At 40.5% G+C, this 18,235-nt stretch overlaps 2 protein-coding genes across 10 annotated transcripts in view; one reads left to right on the top strand and one right to left on the bottom strand.

Moving 5' to 3' along the window:
- The window catches only part of PRKACB (protein kinase cAMP-activated catalytic subunit beta), a 77,557-nt gene extending 73,997 nt beyond the window's left edge, over positions 1 to 3,560 (bottom strand). The window contains exons 1-2 of the mRNA XM_064663922.1: positions 3,388 to 3,560; positions 1,095 to 1,326 (exon numbers count right to left, since the gene is read on the bottom strand). Of these exons, the coding sequence (XP_064519992.1) occupies position 1,095 (1 nt within the window). The 5' untranslated portion in view covers positions 1,096 to 1,326; positions 3,388 to 3,560. The remainder of the gene's footprint in view (positions 1 to 1,094; positions 1,327 to 3,387) is intronic.
- A 6,759-nt stretch (positions 3,561 to 10,319) lies between these two features.
- TTLL7 (tubulin tyrosine ligase like 7) overlaps positions 10,320 to 18,235 on the top strand; it is a 62,902-nt gene continuing 54,986 nt past the window's right edge. For 2 of the 9 annotated variants that reach the window (XM_064663908.1, XM_064663904.1), the window contains exons 1-2: positions 10,950 to 11,152; positions 12,490 to 12,612. The gene's annotated coding sequence lies outside the window, so the exon portion shown is untranslated. Of the gene's footprint in view, positions 10,448 to 10,949; positions 11,153 to 11,391; positions 11,493 to 12,489; positions 12,613 to 15,326; positions 15,449 to 18,235 lie in introns of those variants that run through there. The other 7 variants (XM_064663913.1, XM_064663910.1, XM_064663912.1 and 4 more) reach the window with 6 other exon arrangements.

Below are 18,235 nucleotides of genomic sequence, written 5' to 3'. Positions count from 1 at the left end.
TAAATCTAAGCTTTATTGTATTCTGCTCAAATGCATGTCCTGTAAATTGTGTCCCACTGTCACATATCACAGTATTGGGTAAAAGGTTCTTAAAAAGGTTCTTAATGTGTAATCAGCTCTTCTGCTGTAGTATCTTTAGTAGTGCCATCTAAAAATAGGAAAACAATCTAAGATGGTTTTCCTGGTTTATTATTTGTTTCTAGGAGCATATTTTTAAAACAGAAAAAAAATCACTTTCATAAACCTTTAATTTTACCCACTTGTCTTTTTACAGCCTGTTGATTTTCTCTTAGCACAGTTCTAGAAACTGGGAGTTGGGCACATATGCCTAACTGCAGGTAGTATGTCCCATTTGCTCTCATCTTTTGCTGCAAGTGTCTTCTATTCCAAAGAAAACAGTCATCCAAGGCAGCAACATGCAGTTTGTTCATGGGTCAGACCTCTGGCACTTACAGTCAAATTAGTACAAGCTTTTGCTTTTCAGCATCCTCCATCTACTTCAGTTGTGTTGTTATTCCTTGACTATGATTTCAAGATCTGTGTGCTTTTCTGCCTCTAACATCTCTGTCTTATGGTATTTTGAGCTCTTGGCAATATCTAAGGTTTCAGAGCAGTGTCCAGTCCAACACTTATTCAAGTACTAGTACCTTGGCAGCTTCTAAATTGCCTCATCTAGAGTCTGCTTCTCCCAGGAGTCTATTTCTGTATTATTTGCTCCACTTTCTGTTGAAAACCAGTGGCTTTTTAAAGTTTTAAGGGTGTTTTTAGTATTTTTTTAATGTACAAACCTTCACCAGATCTCCCCCTAAGGCAGGTTAAGGTCATGCTTTGTCGTACACCTCTAGCAGATAAAATTGTCACCCCAATCTTATAACGTACAAGATAGTTTTAAACCTTCAGGATCAAAGCATATAACATTTATATGCTTCATTTTTATTTAGACTGCAATGCCCCTCATTTTTTTGTAACAGCCTCATGAATATCCTCCTTCTCTTGTGTTTGTGAGAATTGTTAAATACACCAAATGCATCAGCGCTTGCTATTTTCCAGAGGGAAACCTCCTTCTGATAGACTTGCTTTTGATAAACACTTACTGCTTTCAGATGTACACTGAAGTTCTTGCCTCTTTTCCAGTAGTTTCTGGTGTTTCCAGAGTTCGAGCCTTTCAATGCTTCAATTTCTTCTCAGTGTCTTTTTTTGATTTCTTTTTACTGCTCGTGCCATGAATGAGGAGTCATTCCAGGCTCAGAGAGTTTCAGTAGATGTTCTTTAGTCACATGTGTCTGCAGTGCCTTTTCCTCACACTTTTAAACCAGAAAGCTAAATCTCAAAAAGAACATTTAGACCAGTAACCTTTCATTAGGAGAAATAATAAGAAAAAAATTATAGTATCACATTCATAGGTGTGAATCTATTGAAAAACAGTATTGAAAACAGTAAAAGCCACTTTGCATATGAAATAAAGCAGCCAATAAACCAGTCTATAAAGTTAATTTACTATTTTTAGATTGCTTTTGGCTTATGTTTGACTGACAAAGCTAGAAGAAATATCTATGGTGCTAGCCAAGTAGAACATATTAATCCTCATTAGCATAAAGGAGTGATTATTTCAAGTAGTTGTAATGTAAATGTCAATGTAAAAGCTTTTTCCTCTCAGCTCCACAGTCTGGGAAGCCATTGGCAGAATGTGCTTTGATATGGGTAGATATTCTGCATATTTGATAGATGCATGACTGATTCACCAAGAAAGGCAAGTTGAATGTTTTCAAGCATTTTTTTAATCTCATGAAACAGAGAACTTTGACTTCCATTTGCATTTAGTCCAAGCCAGATTTTCTTTTAGCTCAGTTTCACATCTGAAAGGCTGAGGTAATTTTCTAATAATAGTTGAAATAAATGTAGAGCTTCCAGTGAAACTTTTATTGTTTTAGTCCATATTAAAAGATGGTAACCATGTGAAATACAGTTTTTGCACATGGTATTTTGCAGTTGGTATTAAGTAGTCTGATTTTAATAATTACATTTACAAGAAAGAGTTCCATTCCATTTTGTGCAAAGAGTAGACCCATTCCCAAGTAATATATTAAGACCAGTAAATGTATACATATAAAAATTATCCTCAAGAATTTCTCATTTCCAATACTGTAATTTCTTCTGAATAATTTCAGGTAAAAACAATCAATCAGGGTCTTTAACAGAGGATGTATAGAAATCTGGCTGCCTTAGATAATGTCTGCACTTATTTGTTATGCTCAGGTGCAACATTTTAACTCAGAGGTGATGGGATTTTATGTGTAGATCACTTGAAATAGCTGCTTTTTTGTCCTTTGATATCTCCCCTCAGAAATCTTCCCTTCAGTCTACTTTATCACAGTAAAAGTTATCCTGTGATTTAAACATATTTTTTTTTGTTCCTCCTGGTTTTACTTCTTTATATTGCTAAAAAAAATATTTCCATTCCTCCCCAAGAAATGTCCTTTTCTGTACAACAAAGACTTAATATGCCTTTAGTCTTACACTCTGCTTTCCCCCCTTTTCTATCCCTTTTGCCCACCTTCATTCTCTCTCCCACTCTCTTCCATTTCCTTGCTCTTTCCCTTTACTGTACTGCAGATTTACTACCAGAATTGCTATTTTGTAAGAGGAGTTCACAAACCAATGGCATTCAGCAGCACAGTGTTTAGCATCCCTGCCTCCTCCAAATATTTGGTACATTAGATCTTATTTTCACTACTAGTGTTGAACAAAGATGCAGGCATGTCTAAATCAGCCAGAGCCCTTCCTGGTCACTAGTGAAAAGACAAACCAGGTTTCTCATCCCCTGGCACACACAAGCAGAGGCAAAGGCCATAAAAGCCATTGCTGAGGAGAAACTATTTTTGTGAAGTGTCAAATGGAATCTTGGTTTCTTCATACTCTAATGAAGTTTGGCCATCAGTGACACCAGGATGTCACCTGCAACACTGGGCCTGGGTAGGTTTGCAGGTTTTGTGCCTGTAACTCCTCATAAACTAGCTCAAAGAAAATACCTTTGTTGCATCCTCTCTTTCATGGTTTTCATAAAAATGTCATCAATTTATTGAAGAGTCAAGAGTATAATTAGCCATATCCACTCCATCGAAGTTAGCATGGCATGGTGTATTGAATGGGCACAAAAGACATGTTAGAAATGGTTCTCTTAGGTAAATAATTTATTCCTGTAATATCTTGGGAATGCTAAATCCAGGCTGCAATTGCTCTCCTTCAGTTTAAAACACTTCCCTTATGGAGAACGAGGGAAGGGTATTTTTTTTCTATTTGCTGGCTTTTTGAAGGGGGAGCTAAATAGTTTATATATTGATCCTTTAACATGCAAATATTAATAACATAATCAATACCAATACTTACCATTTATGCAGTGCTTTTTCATCCACAAATCTCAGGGTTAGATAGCCAGGTGAAGCAAGAGACTTCTGAGAGTTCCAGTGGTGTTGGAGAGCAGCAATCCAATGGCAGCTGGGATCTCAAGGGACGAGGGAGGAGAAAGGCTGGAGGAGGTTCAGGCAGAGCAGCAGGAGCCCCTGGAGAGGGAAGCTTCACCCTGCCATGGAGAGGAGAGCATGGTAAAGGAAAGAAATACTGCGAGACAGAAGAGAAGGAGGTTTGAAAATGGTAGAGAGAGGAGAATGAACCTGGGAGAATTGGAGCACATGCAAGTGCAGAAGAAAGAAGAACAGATAAAATAGTAATGGAGGAATTGTAGAACTTGCTTCATGCAACAGGAAAATACGCAATATGGTCTTTTAAGAAAGAAAATAGGAGGAGATGGTAACCTATTTCATTTGGAGAGAAAAGGTGTTGCTTATGACTGGGAGAACCTGTGATTTTGTTACAACCTGGGCGGTGCACACAGTCCGGGTTCATCCCTGCCTGTGTCTGCTCCAGGGGTGGTGCTGTCTTTTCCCATGGCTCTGAGTGGAGTAATTTGCAGACTTCTGCTCCAGATGCAGTCTTTTAATATATGTTTGGACAGCTGCATCACAAGGGGGGCCTAATTTTGAATGAGGTCTCTGTTTTCTACCATAATTGAAATAATAAATCATAATCACTCAATAATGTTGTCACTATCACTTCTTGGACATAAAAATCTAAGAGATCATAAGAAAACATAAATTATATTAATATTATCTATTATAGTAAAAAACCCTACAGTCCATAGTCTGAAGCAAAACACCCAATGCCTGTGTAAAGTACAATTGTAGTAGTCTTTTGTTTGTTTGCTACAACAAGCAGTTGTATCAAAGGATTTGCTAAAAATGTGCAGGATTCTCCTCCCCCGGGCTGTGTTCCTCTATGGGCAGGGCACTCTGCAGAGTTCCCTTCCTCGGGATTCTGGAGACTACAGCACAGCCAGGGCAGGCCCCTTTAAATCTTTGTTTTATCTGGTTGCCCAGGACAACCCCTGCAAACATCAGTGGAACAACTCGTGGTCTTCAAAAAGCTGGGGCCTTGAGGAAAAGCTGGGTCATGTGGGGACAGAGAGATCCTGTGTGACCACACCTGTACGAGCAGCACACGGGTTTGCACAGACTTATTTTGCACATTTCTTTTTGAATTCTTTTTGCTTTTACAGTCAGTTTTAATTTGTGATACATGGCAAAAATAAACCTGTTTTTCTGGTGGCAGCTTTTTTTCTTGTTTTGTGTATTGCTTTCTGTTGTGATATAAATATTTATTGATTAAATATTTATATAAAACAAAAGAAGAATATCAGAAAGAATACTTTGACTATACAAAACTCAAAACTCCACTTATCATTTTATTTTGATAATGCTGTTTTTATCGTGCCTTTTGAGGTGACTGAGAAAGCTGAAAAGTCTATTAGAAAGCTAATTAAAAATACTAGGGAAATTCAAATAAGAGTGAAAATGGTAGCCTTTGCAATGAGTTGCCATTAGACGTAACAAATAGAGGGGTTAAATATTTGGTAGCTCATAAATATTTCAAAGCTTGCTCTTACTGATATGAAACAGCAAGTTCTATCTTATACAGAATTCTGAAAAAATAACAAAAAAATGAAAACAACAAAACAATCTGGCAGTTCTGTGTCCCTGATACTTCAGAATCACTTTTTTCTCCCCAGATAATGTTTTAAAATGAGATTAAAGGTTTATCTAGTTTGCCTCCTCTCCTGGCAGTGTTTCAATACTAGTTGCTTTAGAAAACTATTACTATTACTGCTGTATGTTTTGTTAAAAGTAGTAATATAATGTTAGTATATTACTGCTTTTCCAGATTTAAAATATTATATTCTTCCTATATATCACTCCCTTTCACTGCTGTCTATAAAATAATTGCTATCTGTGGGAAATATATAGACAGGTGAATTTGGTCACAGATGAAAACAAATTAATTTTGAACTCCACTTTATGTCTCTAATATTTAAGATTAAAATCTCCATTTAGGTTGTGTTAATATTGCAGCTCTATAACTTGTATTTGATATAAAAATACACCTCTTAAAATTTAGTTATGAAAAAACTGATATTATTTCATATGTAAAACCCGTGGTTCTGTGATTAGATGATGAAAAAAGTCTGAAGTAGTAACTTTATTAGACTAACTGGATCTCACAAATGAGTATTAAGCTATTTGGAAGTTTTGGTTGAATCCTGTGAATGTCATTGTTCCCTTCATTTTTCTGAGAGAGGAAAAGGCAGTTAAAGCAATTCTTGCTTATGTAATCAAAATTCACGTCATCTTAAGTCTTACATAGCCTTTCAAATGAGAACAAAGTAACCAGAATATATAAATGAGTCAAAACAGGGTAAAATGCAGAACAATTAAACTGAATGTGAATTTAAATCCTGTGTAACTGTGGTTGGAACTCTGAATGGTAAAATCTTCCTGGAGCTGCAGATTTCAGTGCATTTTTTATAAAATGTGAAGTGTCATTTCTCTTCTACAAACTGTGTTGAAGGAGACTTTTTTAGTCTGACATAGGAATAGGATGGGACTCGGATTGTAGCAAACCCATAATCTGCCACTGTCTGCTCTGGATCATCAGCTGAAAAACTCTTTATTTTTAACAGAAGCACTGTGCTTTAAAGAAATAAGGGTTAATATCAGGCTATCTGTTCTATATTTGCATCCTACTCATTATCTTAAAAGGAGATAAAACAGCTTTCCAGACATGAGCTATTTTTTGCATGGAAATTCACATACACTCAGTGAGATAATTTCACAGTGTGCTATTCCACAAGTCCTCACCCCACACATCTCAGTTGATTTTATAGTCTCTGTTAATAGTTCCTGTTGGTGAATGCTACACGAGAGAGACAAATTTTCAGTCTGTAAAAGTTACAGGAAAAGAGCAAATAGATATTATCCAGTCTGTAGAAAATGTTACCTATGTCAGGGTATTCTTAGCTGTCCTGCAAGTTAACCCCCATGTTGTTTATATTTTCTAGAACCAGAAATTCCTGTTGTAAATAGCAAGCAAGATTTGATTGAAAGGGTAAACAAAACTCTATTGCTGAACAGAAAAGTTCCTTCTACACTCCGAATGAAATCTCATATGCCTATCCAGACAAATATTAGTTAAGCTAGTATGAGATATGCAGTCCAAAAGTTCCTCGTGAAAGATAACACAAAAGAAAAAATTCTACAATCTGTTCTGCATCAAATCAAATCAAATCAAATCAATAAATAAAAGTCCAGGTTCCTCCAAAGCCTGTCATATCAGGGCAGTGAGGGTACTAATAAATCTCCCGGCCCTGCTGAGCCTCAGCTGGAAGTTCCCCAAACCCGTGGGCTCCGAAGCTCTATTTCAGTTCAGCCCTGAGTTCTCAGCTCTTGGAGCTCCACTAGAGGAGTGCAGATTGTCTGTGTGGTCACACTGTGGCTGTGGCTTGTGTAGCTCCTCAGCTTGGATTTAGTCCTGCCTCGTTGTTGTGGATCTGCCCAGGAATTGCTGGACCTTACCCTTGCCTGCTGACTGACCTCCTGGCCTGACCTGGCATCTGCCTCATCACTGGGATGCTGCCTTATGATACGGGTTCTTGCTTGAATCTGGCCACCATCTCCAGATATAAATTTCTACTTGCCTTCAACTTATGTCTCATTTGATCTTACAGTCCTCATAGAGTGGAAATATTTCTTTTTGTCTTTACTGGCTTGATGGCTGCTCAACAAAAAGAAATGCCTCTCCAAACTGCTGAAGTTCTGAGAGTCTTCCTTTCTTAAACAGGGGCAGACAGCAAGGGAACTTGAAGATATTTGAAAAAAGAACCTCCAAGCTTTGATTGCTAAACAGATAAAGATGCTCTGAAATGATATTTTGTGTGGTTAAAAACAGACGTGTTCCTGTCTTAAAGCTGCTCAAAAGCATGGCCTGAACCAAAGGGGCCAAGTTAAGTTGAGTAACTGCTTGTAGTCTGTGGATACCCTTGGTGTTATGGTGTCTGCTTACAGCAGTACTGAGCTTCACCCAGAGCGTGTTTGGAGTGATGAGGACTATAAGAAGTTATTGTACATGAGATGCTATGCTATGTCAATACCATAATGCTACAGCTTGTGAATTCACATTGATCTGCATAATAAAAGATGCTTGCAGCAGTGATGAACTCAATCAAGCGCATGTTTGCTGATACATAAAAAAATAACAAGCCATCTTGCTGGGCATTTGATTTCCAGGAGATAATCCCAGACAGTACTCTGAAGATTAGAGAGAGAGGAGATAAGAAGCTGTGACAGGCTGGCAGTATCGGCCTGAAACACCATCCCCTATTAGCAGGTGTTGGTGCTGCTGGGAAGCTGTTGCATGGATTTTGCTAACACACTGAGCAGATGGCTTATAAAAGAGATAGGTGTTGCTTTTTGAAGCAAAAATTATGTAGGGGCTGAGAAATCTTGTAGCAAGAATCCCAAGGCAATATATAGCATAGGGAGGGAAGTTGAGCCGAACTTGTTTCTTCATTGGTAATGTTTTCTAGTCTGACACTAGAAAATGGGTGGTTTAGGACAGCACAGACTGTGTTTGGACATGGCTTTACAGTAAGTGGGAAAATGCACCTGTTTAGAAAAGCATAATGGTCTACTTAGTAAATATATTCTAAGCTGAATGTTGTGCAAACAGATGAAAACAGTAGGAATAGCTATTATTCCTATTATACAGCTACATTCTGGTTCTGTTTCAAAGCTTTTGAACTTCATGATTGTTACATTTAATGTTTTGAAACCCTTTTTGGCATTTGCCAGTGCCAACAGTTGCACAAACATGGAACATGTTTCAACAGCAGAAGTAAAATGCAACTTCAAATTTTCTGGATCATATCAGACTATGAATCCTACTGCAGCTCTGCAAGCTGATGGTTGACTGGGCAGGAGAATTAGGTTTGCATTTCAAAGCCTATTTTGTGACTTCGTTCAAAGACCAGTGATCTTCAGAGAATTTAATTATCCTCTTTGTAATTTGAAGACATTGTATTTACTGGATTTGAGATGGATCACATATACACAGCATTACAGAGCTCATAATTATTCAGGAAGTATGTTAGTAGTAATAGGAACGGTGAAATAGGAACTATGCTCAAATCATCAAGCTTTCTCTCAAAGATAGAACTGATCCAATTGCCCCTACAATTCTTCTACTGTGACAATTAAATTCATACAGGAACCCACGATTCCTGGATGGAAAAATAGGAAAAAACTAAGAAAATTCATAGAAATATGTACATTTCTGAGAAAGCACATTCTTCCTGATCTCTGGTTTTCTGTTTTGCCTGTTTGTTTATTTGTGAAATTCATAAGATAATCTTCACGCCATACAAAAGGTATTTTTATTACTAGTTCTATTTACAGTAATTATCTAGGCACATCTGTTCTCAAGTGCATCAATGTTCAATATTTAAAATAGCTTAATATTAAAAATAAAACTCTAATGATCCTAATTAAGCATCTGTGTATTTAATAGCCTGCTTTTGTTTCTTACTACATTTTGTCAGCTCTAATGTTTGCACATGGAGGTAAGAGTACCATCTCCTTTCAGAGTGATTCAGAATGCAGATTGCAGGCAGAATGTGCTGTAGGCCCAAAGCAAACCTTGCCCCAGAGATAACATGTAATGCCTGTAAACCTTGTAAATGGCTTCATCTGCAGTCAGTGGCAGCATTCCAAGTGACTAACGGAAAGGGAATCAAACCTTCCCTAGGAGCATCCTGTAACACAGCTTCTTCACAGCTGTGAGAAAAACAATGAATGCTTACATGGGGATGAGCTTAGATCCCACTGCTTTAGCAGGGATTTCTATCATTAAAATTTAGATCTGTTACTACAAACACTTATCTACACAAGCAAGCATGGGAGTTTCTATCATGTTTGTGAGCAGAAATTATACCTTTGCTTTTTTTTTGACAAGCCCAACAAAGGTTTAAGCTGTAAATAAATGATAATTTCTGCATATCAGTAAAAAACATGATGTAAACTGTAATCAAACCCAATGAAAAATACCATTTCTGTAAAAAGTAAATTCTTCTATTTTATAAGTTATAAATCGATAGTACACATGAGAAATAGTCTGACTTCTCTCTAGGATTTCCTAAAGGGTTTTTCATGTGGCTTTCTGTCCTTAACAATCATTTTAGTATTTGCAAGAAGTCCACAATCTGTTCCTTTTAAAATATCAGCTTACCTTGCAAGATGGTAAAGTAGAACAAAAAAATTAATGCTGATCAGGGTGCAACTGAACTTTCAACAAACTTGCTTCACATCATTTGACATTGTCAACTTTCTGTTCCAGTTCTTTCTGACCAAGAAAATGAAACTTGAAACGAAGCCTACTGAATATATTAATTCCTAACTGCCTTAGAAAGGTAGTTGTAGAGATTCTCATGGAAGGCCCATTTTAGCCAAGAGATTGTGCAGAAAAGGTTAGACTGGAATTGATTTTAAAGTGAGGAATGTGTGATGTAAGAATGTAATAGTACAAGTAAGTTAATTAATCGATAGAAGAAAACTCAAGCATTAGCAACCAGAAGAAGTCAATAAAAGCGCACAGCTGGTTCCACGGCAAACATAATTCAGCCTAAATCAAATGCTGCCACAGGGACTTCCGTACCTGTGAATCAGGCTCCTAACCGTGATAAACACAGAGGATACCACATAACCTATTGAGATAATTGACTACATTTCAGCTGGGCTTCTATTATTTATTCTTAACAATTTTTCGAAGTTTTTTATGCTTTTGATAAATTTTTTAAAAATTTTATTTGACAAATGTTTCTCTATTTTTTTAATCGTTAATGCCTCTATCTGATTAGGTCACGCGCCTTATGCGAGGATGCAAAGTATGTCAGGAGAAGCCCGAAATGGCTCTTTCAGAGCGGCAAACAGCGGGCTGTGCAAACGGGAGGACAACATTGGGCCGCGGGTCCAAACGGGAAGAGGCACAGCACGGTCCGGCACGGCACGTAGGTCGGAGGGCCGCGGGGGCCGGACGGGGCCGGGCTGAGCGCAGGGACCCGCCGGCAGCTCCACCCGCCGCGCTCGGGGAGGCTGCGGCGCCTCAGGGCCGAGCGCTCGGGGCGCCCGCGGGGCTCCTCGCTCGGGGAGCGCCTGGCCCGCGGCAGCGCTCCGCGGAGCTCCCCAGGCGCTTCCCGGCAGCCGGGGCCGGCCCCGGGGCCGCCCGGCTCGGAGGGGCCGAGGGGAGCGGCCGCTGCCGGCCCTGAGGGCCCCGCGCCTCACGGGCCGGGCCGGGCCGGGCGCTGCCCGCGCGGCCGCCGGGTCCGCTCGCGTCCTCGGGCGGCGAGACAGCGCGGGCCGCTCCACCGCCGGCGCAGGGGGGACGCGGCGGACGGCAGCGCTGCCCCCGCCCGCCGCACCGGCGGGTCCCGGCCCGCGGCCGCCGCCCGCCGCCCCTCGGGCGGTCTCCTCGCACGTACCTGTGTGGGAGGGCCCGTCCGCCCCGGCCCCGCCCCCCCGCCCGCCGGCGGTGCCCCCTCGCGGGAATGGTTTGTCCCGGCTCCCCGCCGTAACCTCCCGCTCCTCCTCCCGCCCGTGCCCCGCGGATGCGGCCGCGCGGGATCGCCCCGCCCGGGATCGCCCGCCGTGAGGCGCCGCACGCGCCGCCCGGGAGCCCCGAGCGCTCCGGGACCTCCCGCCCCGCGCCCCGACAGGTGAGCTCAGGGTGAGGGCGGCCGGCCTTCCCCCGCCGCTGCTGCCGCCCCCGAGGAGAGGCGGCGGAGCGCCGGCCCGCCGTGATTCAGCATCGCCGGCGGGGACGGGCAGCCCCGCCCGGCCGGGGGGCCGCGGGGCGGCGGAGCGGGGTCTGCCGGCGGCTCGGGGCGATGCTGCGGGGCGGGAGCGCGGGGAAGTGCCCGGGTGCGGGGGCCGCGCGGAGCCGCGGGCAGCGGCCCCTCGGGAAGGTGCTGAGCCAGCCCTCGCGCGGGCAGGGAGGATGACTGCGCGTGTCGCAGTGTGAGGAACAGGGAGCCAGGCGGCGGTTCGGGATTAAAGGTATTAATTTTCTCTTCCCGTCCCTACTCCCCCTGAATTTTTGCATGCGAAGCCCATCGTCTGTGCCGGTCGCGTTGCATGTACGGCCGGGTCTCTTCAGAGCCGGTTAAGGTTAAAATGGGCTCGTCCTGTGGCAGTGGTACCCGGTGGAGGCTGAAATGTAGAACAAGTGAAATCTCTGGAGATGCAAGTCAAATATCTTCCTGTGCTTTCTGTGCTTAGCTGGAAGCCCATAATCTGTGAGGTCTTTTTGAATTTCTGCTGTTGAAACCACACATAACTGTGAGCAGAAGGGAAAAGCAGTTCATCCTGCAATTTGAACTCAGTGCTGAACTCTGAGGAACTGACTTAAGGTCTCAGTATTGATCGCTTTTGTGCCTTTCTTATGTATTTGCATTTTGAGTACCAAAATTAGGTTTTATTCCTTCTCAAATCCCCTCTAAACCAACCAAATGCACATATTCCACCCACCCCACAATTCAGTGTACTTTTCTGCCTAAATCCCTCATTAATTTTATGTGCCAGGGTGCTAGCACCTATCTCAACAATATTCAGAGAAACCCTGCTGGTTCTTTGCATGCTTGAAAGAGTAGAAGTACTTTTCTCTGTGAGAATTGGTTGTCCCCCAAATTCTGCAGAGTATCTCAAAATATACAATGACTTGGCATCTGTAGAAGCTTTTGCCCCTGTTTTAAGTGCTGTGATGTTGGTCTTAATAGAAATAAGATTTGTGTCAATGGTACTTTGAACAAAAAGTGACAGAAAGCAGTTATTATGCCAGGGGTTTTCCTACACGGTGACTAGATGTAATGTCTCTGATAACATACGGAAGTTGTACTTCTGAAGCAAGATTCCCTGGAGAAAAATGTTACAAAGTTTCAGAATATGTGGTTTTCGTAAGGAAAGAATATGTCTTTACCTGTAGGTATTGGCAGTATTATACAAGACAGTCTAGAAGAATGGTTGCTAATTTTGTTTGTTTGTTTGTTTGTTTTAGAAGAACGGCCCATTCTAGATTTCTGATGGTTTGGATACATTCCACATACTTCCGAAGGGATCTGCCCAGCACTTTGGGAGTGTTAAAAGAGGCCAGGAGATCGAGCCTGTCAGCAATTATTAGGTAAATATTCCAGTAATGTAGCAGTTATGTTAGTAATCTGAGGCTCAGGTCTGCAATCAAACTAGAAGTTTGTTCCCATGTTCTTCCAAAGCTGACGGTGATAAGTTGGCACTGTAGATTTAGATTTAGTTGTGGACAAGTCCGAAGAACTCTGAGATGAATGGGTCAACAAGCAGTTAGACACTGAGCCATCTTGCAGTTTTTTTGTGTAGTTAGGATTTTTTCTAAGATGTTTATAATACTGTATGTTGATAATGAAAGCCATAAATATATTTCTGAAGCTGAAATGTGGCAGACTGATGCTGACTGCTGAATGTGCTTGCTCTGAATTGTCAGCATCAAGAATGACTGAAATATGATTTCTTGATTTGAATCTCCATCTGTGGATATTTATTATAAATTTTAAAAATCTCTGTAGAATAAATAAGGCAAATGAGTAATGTCTTGAACTTCCACGTTTTCTAATGTACTGGGTTTTTTTCATTTTTTTTTTTCTTCCCTCTGTTTTAATGTTGTATTAAGGTGTATTTCTACATGTCTCATACTAAATGAGAACACATTAACTGAAGGGTGTAAATCCTTAGAAAATAAGAAATTGAAGTGAAATCTTAATGTCAGAAATGGAGAGATTGATCACACATTCCAAGCTACCCTGCTTCTACTTTTACAAAGCTCCCGTCTTAAAAAATGCACATGGCAGCATGTTGCAAGATAATTTTTTGCTATGTGGGTTACTAATGTTTTTTTACTTTTGTGCTATGATTTTATCAGTGTAAAGACATCTTGTAGAAACCAGCAATGCTTATTTCTCACTTCTGTATGTTTCTGCAAATCTTCAGAAAATTCCGAGTGTTATTACTGCCTTCAAGTGTTGTGGCTTTTGGACACTCCTAACTCATGAGGACCTTGAATTTTTCCGTTAGGCTTTGTGTCAGTCCCTGATGACACAGGTGAATGCTTGCCAGTCTTTCCCTTTTTGATGAGGTATTTCCATCGCCGTCATTGACATGGTGCCTCTACAATGATTCCTTCTGGGGAAGGAATAGTTGGTATTTTCCTGAAAGAGGAAGTTCATTTTATTTGGAAAGGTACATACAAAGTGTCAAAGTTAAGAAATTTCATTGCAGGTACCACAGCGTACGTATTGGAGGATATTGCTGGATTTTGTTTTTCCCTTTAGAGTACTTAGCCTTAGATTCATGTTTATTTTCTGCACACCTGAAAGTTAATTGGGGCCATTTGAATCCTACTGCCAGAAGTCAAGTGGCCCTTATTAAGCATGAGGAGCTCTTTAGAGCTCCAGTAATGCTTACATAAGATCCTGCCAGAATGGTCCTTTGCAACTACTCCTTTTACAGACATTACGAGCTTCCTTGAAAGTTTACTGGAACCAATGAACCTTTTAATTATTAATATTAAAAGTATTAGTGTATTTCAAGTTTAGAATGGAGTTTGTTGACGTCTGCTACACTGACAGGGGTAAGGGAATCATTTGCAATGGAATGGATATGGGAGAAAAAAGGTGACACACTGAAGCAGTCAACCTCTGAACCTGGTGGGTATTGGAGCAAATCTTCCTGTTCCACAGGAACACCCCTGTTGGAGCCAGAGGCTCTTTCACACCAGGAGGTTCCATAGTGCCTTGGTCTACTGAACATTCTTCTTCATGGTGGTGGGTGCAGGAACCTGCAGGTTCTGTAGGGGTGAAAGTAATAGCTTTTGCTAAGAGCATTTTCCCGTTTTCTTCCTTACCTTCTCTCTTAAATGTTCATACAGTTGTACAGTATAGTTTCACAATGCTACCACATTAATTTATACTCATTTATCAATAGTTTTGCTCTGCCTTGAATCCCATATGCCAGGAAACAAGCTCTAAGATGTTAGAACAAATTTTTGGCTTTGTGTTTCAGAGGGCTAAATAAAGCAGACATAATGGTTCTTGCCTTCAATATCAGGTTTAATTAGAATACAGGACCTCCAAAATGAAGATCAGTGTATACAGTTATAGTACTTGTTTCCCAGATGTTACAAGTAAAAGTACAGATAGTTTAAAATAGTAAAAATATAGATCTACATTGTTTCAAAGGCAATATTTAAAAATGTAATCCCATGGTTTTTGGATGAGCCTTCATTTCTAGGGACATATGAACATTACAGCTTTAGGGAGAGTCCAAATTAACAATAATAATGAAAGAAAGACAAAAGAAAACAACATTGTGGTTTAGGAATCACTTTTCACTTTCTGTGGAGTGAGTGTCTTGCCAGTTCCCACTGTATGCTTGTGTTTGGTTTTGGAAGGATTCCAGACTGAAGTCTGATATGCACCACTGCCTAAATGCATCTCACTCAGATGGCTGCATGACTGGTGATTGATAGAAAAACTGACTGCCTAAAAGGATGGAGGTGCTTTATGGTGCAGTTCAGAAGCCCTTTCTGGCCAGCAGTAGTAACAGAGTACTGACAGTCACTCCTCAGAAGAAAGAAAGAAAGACTAAATCCACTTTTCGTATATAATAAATGCTGCACAAAGAATTGAGTAGGGTGTGGGTTTCAGTTAGACACAGTGTGTTGACAAGTTTATTTTCATCCTTGCTTAGTAGCAAAATGCTAAATATATTCTTCTTTAGTTACATTAAAGTATGTTTCCTTTCGACTTTGTCCCTGGTTTGACATGTGTTTGTTTTATTTTTAGCACTTGAAAACCAGCACGGTAATATCCCTGTAGGGTGCAGTGGAAGCACTGGAGTATAGCATGAGAAAATGGAATCAGATGCTTAATACTGAATTCTTGCAGGTGAAGAGGCAAAGATCTTGATACTGATTATGAACACAAAAAGTGAGTGGATTGACAGGGCAGAAGACTGTGAGATTTGATGGGGAAATCGCTCTTATTTACTCCTCAGAATGATCTTTTCTGAAAAATATAGAATAGAGCTATGTGATGGAAGGCAGTACTTCCTTTGCTTTTGTGGGTGGTTGTCAAGTGTTTAGTGTTCATTGAACATGAAGTTTCTATGAATTTGTTATATTGCTTTATCCTTCCAAGCTTATCTTGGTGGTGTGGGGGGTGGAAAAAACATGCAAAAACGCTTCATATGAATTATTGATGAAAGAAATCTCAAATATGTGCAATTTATTCACCCAGGAAAAACCACACTTTTAATTACATTTTATTTCACGGTGATTTTTAGAGGGGTATCATATTATCCTAACTTTTTATCTTTATGTGAACCTGAAGTCTTTGAAAGACTATAAATTATTAGTGAGCATTAACGATTATGCATTTATTTGAATAAAAGGGGTTTTCTGCTAAAAAATAAATGAGAATAATAAGAGAACATGAGTTCTCTTACATTTTGTGCCATTTTAAAAATGGAAGAATTTACTGAAAATAATGTCTCTGAGGATGGAAAGGAGATATTCAGTAAAATAAAGCATGGAGGTACAGGAATCAGTGCTGTATCAAATGAAAACTGTTGCAAAGGCACTCATAGAGTTGGGAATCTTGTAGGATGTTGTGCTGGTTTTGGCTGGGATAGAGCTAATTTTCTTCACAGTATCTAGTTTGGGGCTATGTTTTGGAGTTGTGCAGCAAACAGTGTTGTTAATAGAGGTGTTTTTGTTAGTGCTTACACTAACACTTAGTTTTGAGCAGTGCTTACACAGAGCCAAGGCTCTTGGACTGCCGTGGTGGAGAGGAGACTGTGGCTGCCTGGGAAACTGGGAGGGGACACAGCTGGGACAGGGGATCCCTACCAGCCACAGGGATATTCCCTACCATGGGACATCATGCTCAGCATGCAAAGAGGAGGAAAGAAGGAGGAAGGGGGGGATGTTTGGAGGGATGTAATTTGTCTTCCCAGTTAACTGTTACTCCTGATGGAGCCCTGGTTTCCTGGAGATGGCTGAACACCTCCCTGTCCATGGGAGGTGGTTAACAAATTATTGTTTCACTTTGCTTATGCATGCAGCTTTTGCTTTCCCTGTTAAACTGTCTTTATCTCAACCCATGACTTTTCTTACTTTAACCCTTCTGATTCTCTCCCCTGTCCCAGGAGAGTGAGGTGATGGGGGACTGAGCAGGTGGCTGGGTGGTGCTTACTTGACAACTCAGCTCAAACCACGACAGATGCTGACCCAGAGCAGCATCTGCAAGTGCAGTAAGGGAACAACACAGAACTAGATCTGGAATTCTGGACACCAGTTGAGAAATCATGCAGTTAATGACCCCCAGCAGTCGATTAAAAAAGCCTATGTATTACTTCCCTCTGTTGCCTCTAGGTATGAAGAGAAAATGAAAGGACATCGTGGCCTTTTTTTGCCAAAAGCAACACTCAGGAATACAAACACATATAGGAAGCAAGTCTTTGATAATCTGTGAGAAAAATGAAATAAATTTATGAGAAGTGGAAGTAAAAAAGAAGATATATTCTTGTGAGGGGGTGTTTGGGAATCTGATGCAGACAGCGAGCAGACCATTTAGTTTCATTGATAAAGAAGAAATACCTCTCAGTCATGGGACATGCACTCATAATGCAGTTCCAGCTGTTTGAGGAGAAGAGATTAATGGTCCAGTTGAAGCTGACTCTCTGCAACAGCTAGATGTAAGAAACCTTGAACCAAGACAGTATGAGGAGCATAGAAAAAATTGTCTATGGGAAGAGACTTAAGGAGAGATGTCCGGATTTCACTCCCAGTTCTCTTCTTCCACAGGAAATTTTTTCTCAGTTAGTTGCACTGAGTTTCCCCCTATTTCCCACTGTTTCAAAGTCCTTGAAGTAATTTCTTCAATTTTGGAAACGTACCCATCCAATCACAACCAAAGAAGATGCCTTAATCCTTTGCGTGTGTTTTTTTTGGTTGGTTTGGTTTGGTTTGTTAGGGGGTTTGGGGTTTTTTTGTGTTTTGTTTTGGGGTTTTTTTGTTTGTTTTGTTGTTTTTGTTTTGTTTGGTTTGGTTTTTTGTGTGACTGGGAGAACTATACTTGTTGTGAACTGGGGCAAATTGCAACAAACTTATAGAGCTATTGAATTTTCTGAGGTGAGATGAAGGTTTGGTTGAAGCGGACTCTAGTTTTGACAGGGATGAGACCAAACAATTTCTTATGGGTTATAATTGACATTCCAAAAGAATACAACCTCATTTAAGGAAAATGAATGGTTTTAGAATACTACAGAAAAAGTTATTCCTGTAAAGGAAGTAAATTTTCTTTTTCCATCAGTTCACTTAAGATTTCATTTGGTTTAAAAATTGGCCTATAAGACTGTAATGCTGGCCTCACTGAAACCAAATAGGTTTGATTTCAAAGCTCAAATCTCATTGGTCCAAGGCTGGAAGAGAATTGTAACCTTTTTTTCTTATAGGAAGTTATTAACTTCTCCTTTAGCTTACTTCTATGCAAGTGTCTTATGACACTTGCACAAGACACACAAGTGTCTTGTGATCTTGACCTCTTAATTCTACATTTGGAGAAACCATTGTCCTGGTTACAGTAGCTCATATCTCTTCATATCTCTTTCAGTCTCTGAGTCATTTTCTGGTTTTAGATTTTACTTCTTTTTAGCTTATTGTTATGACTAAATCCTACTGACTTTCTTCCCACAGCTCTTTTGACATTTTGAGT

This window comes from Pseudopipra pipra, chromosome 9 (genome assembly GCF_036250125.1).
Source record: "Pseudopipra pipra isolate bDixPip1 chromosome 9, bDixPip1.hap1, whole genome shotgun sequence".
Taxonomy (NCBI): Eukaryota; Metazoa; Chordata; class Aves; order Passeriformes; family Pipridae; genus Pseudopipra; species Pseudopipra pipra.
Note: the sequence above shows the minus strand (reverse complement) of the source record. Positions and strands in the feature narration are given on the sequence as shown.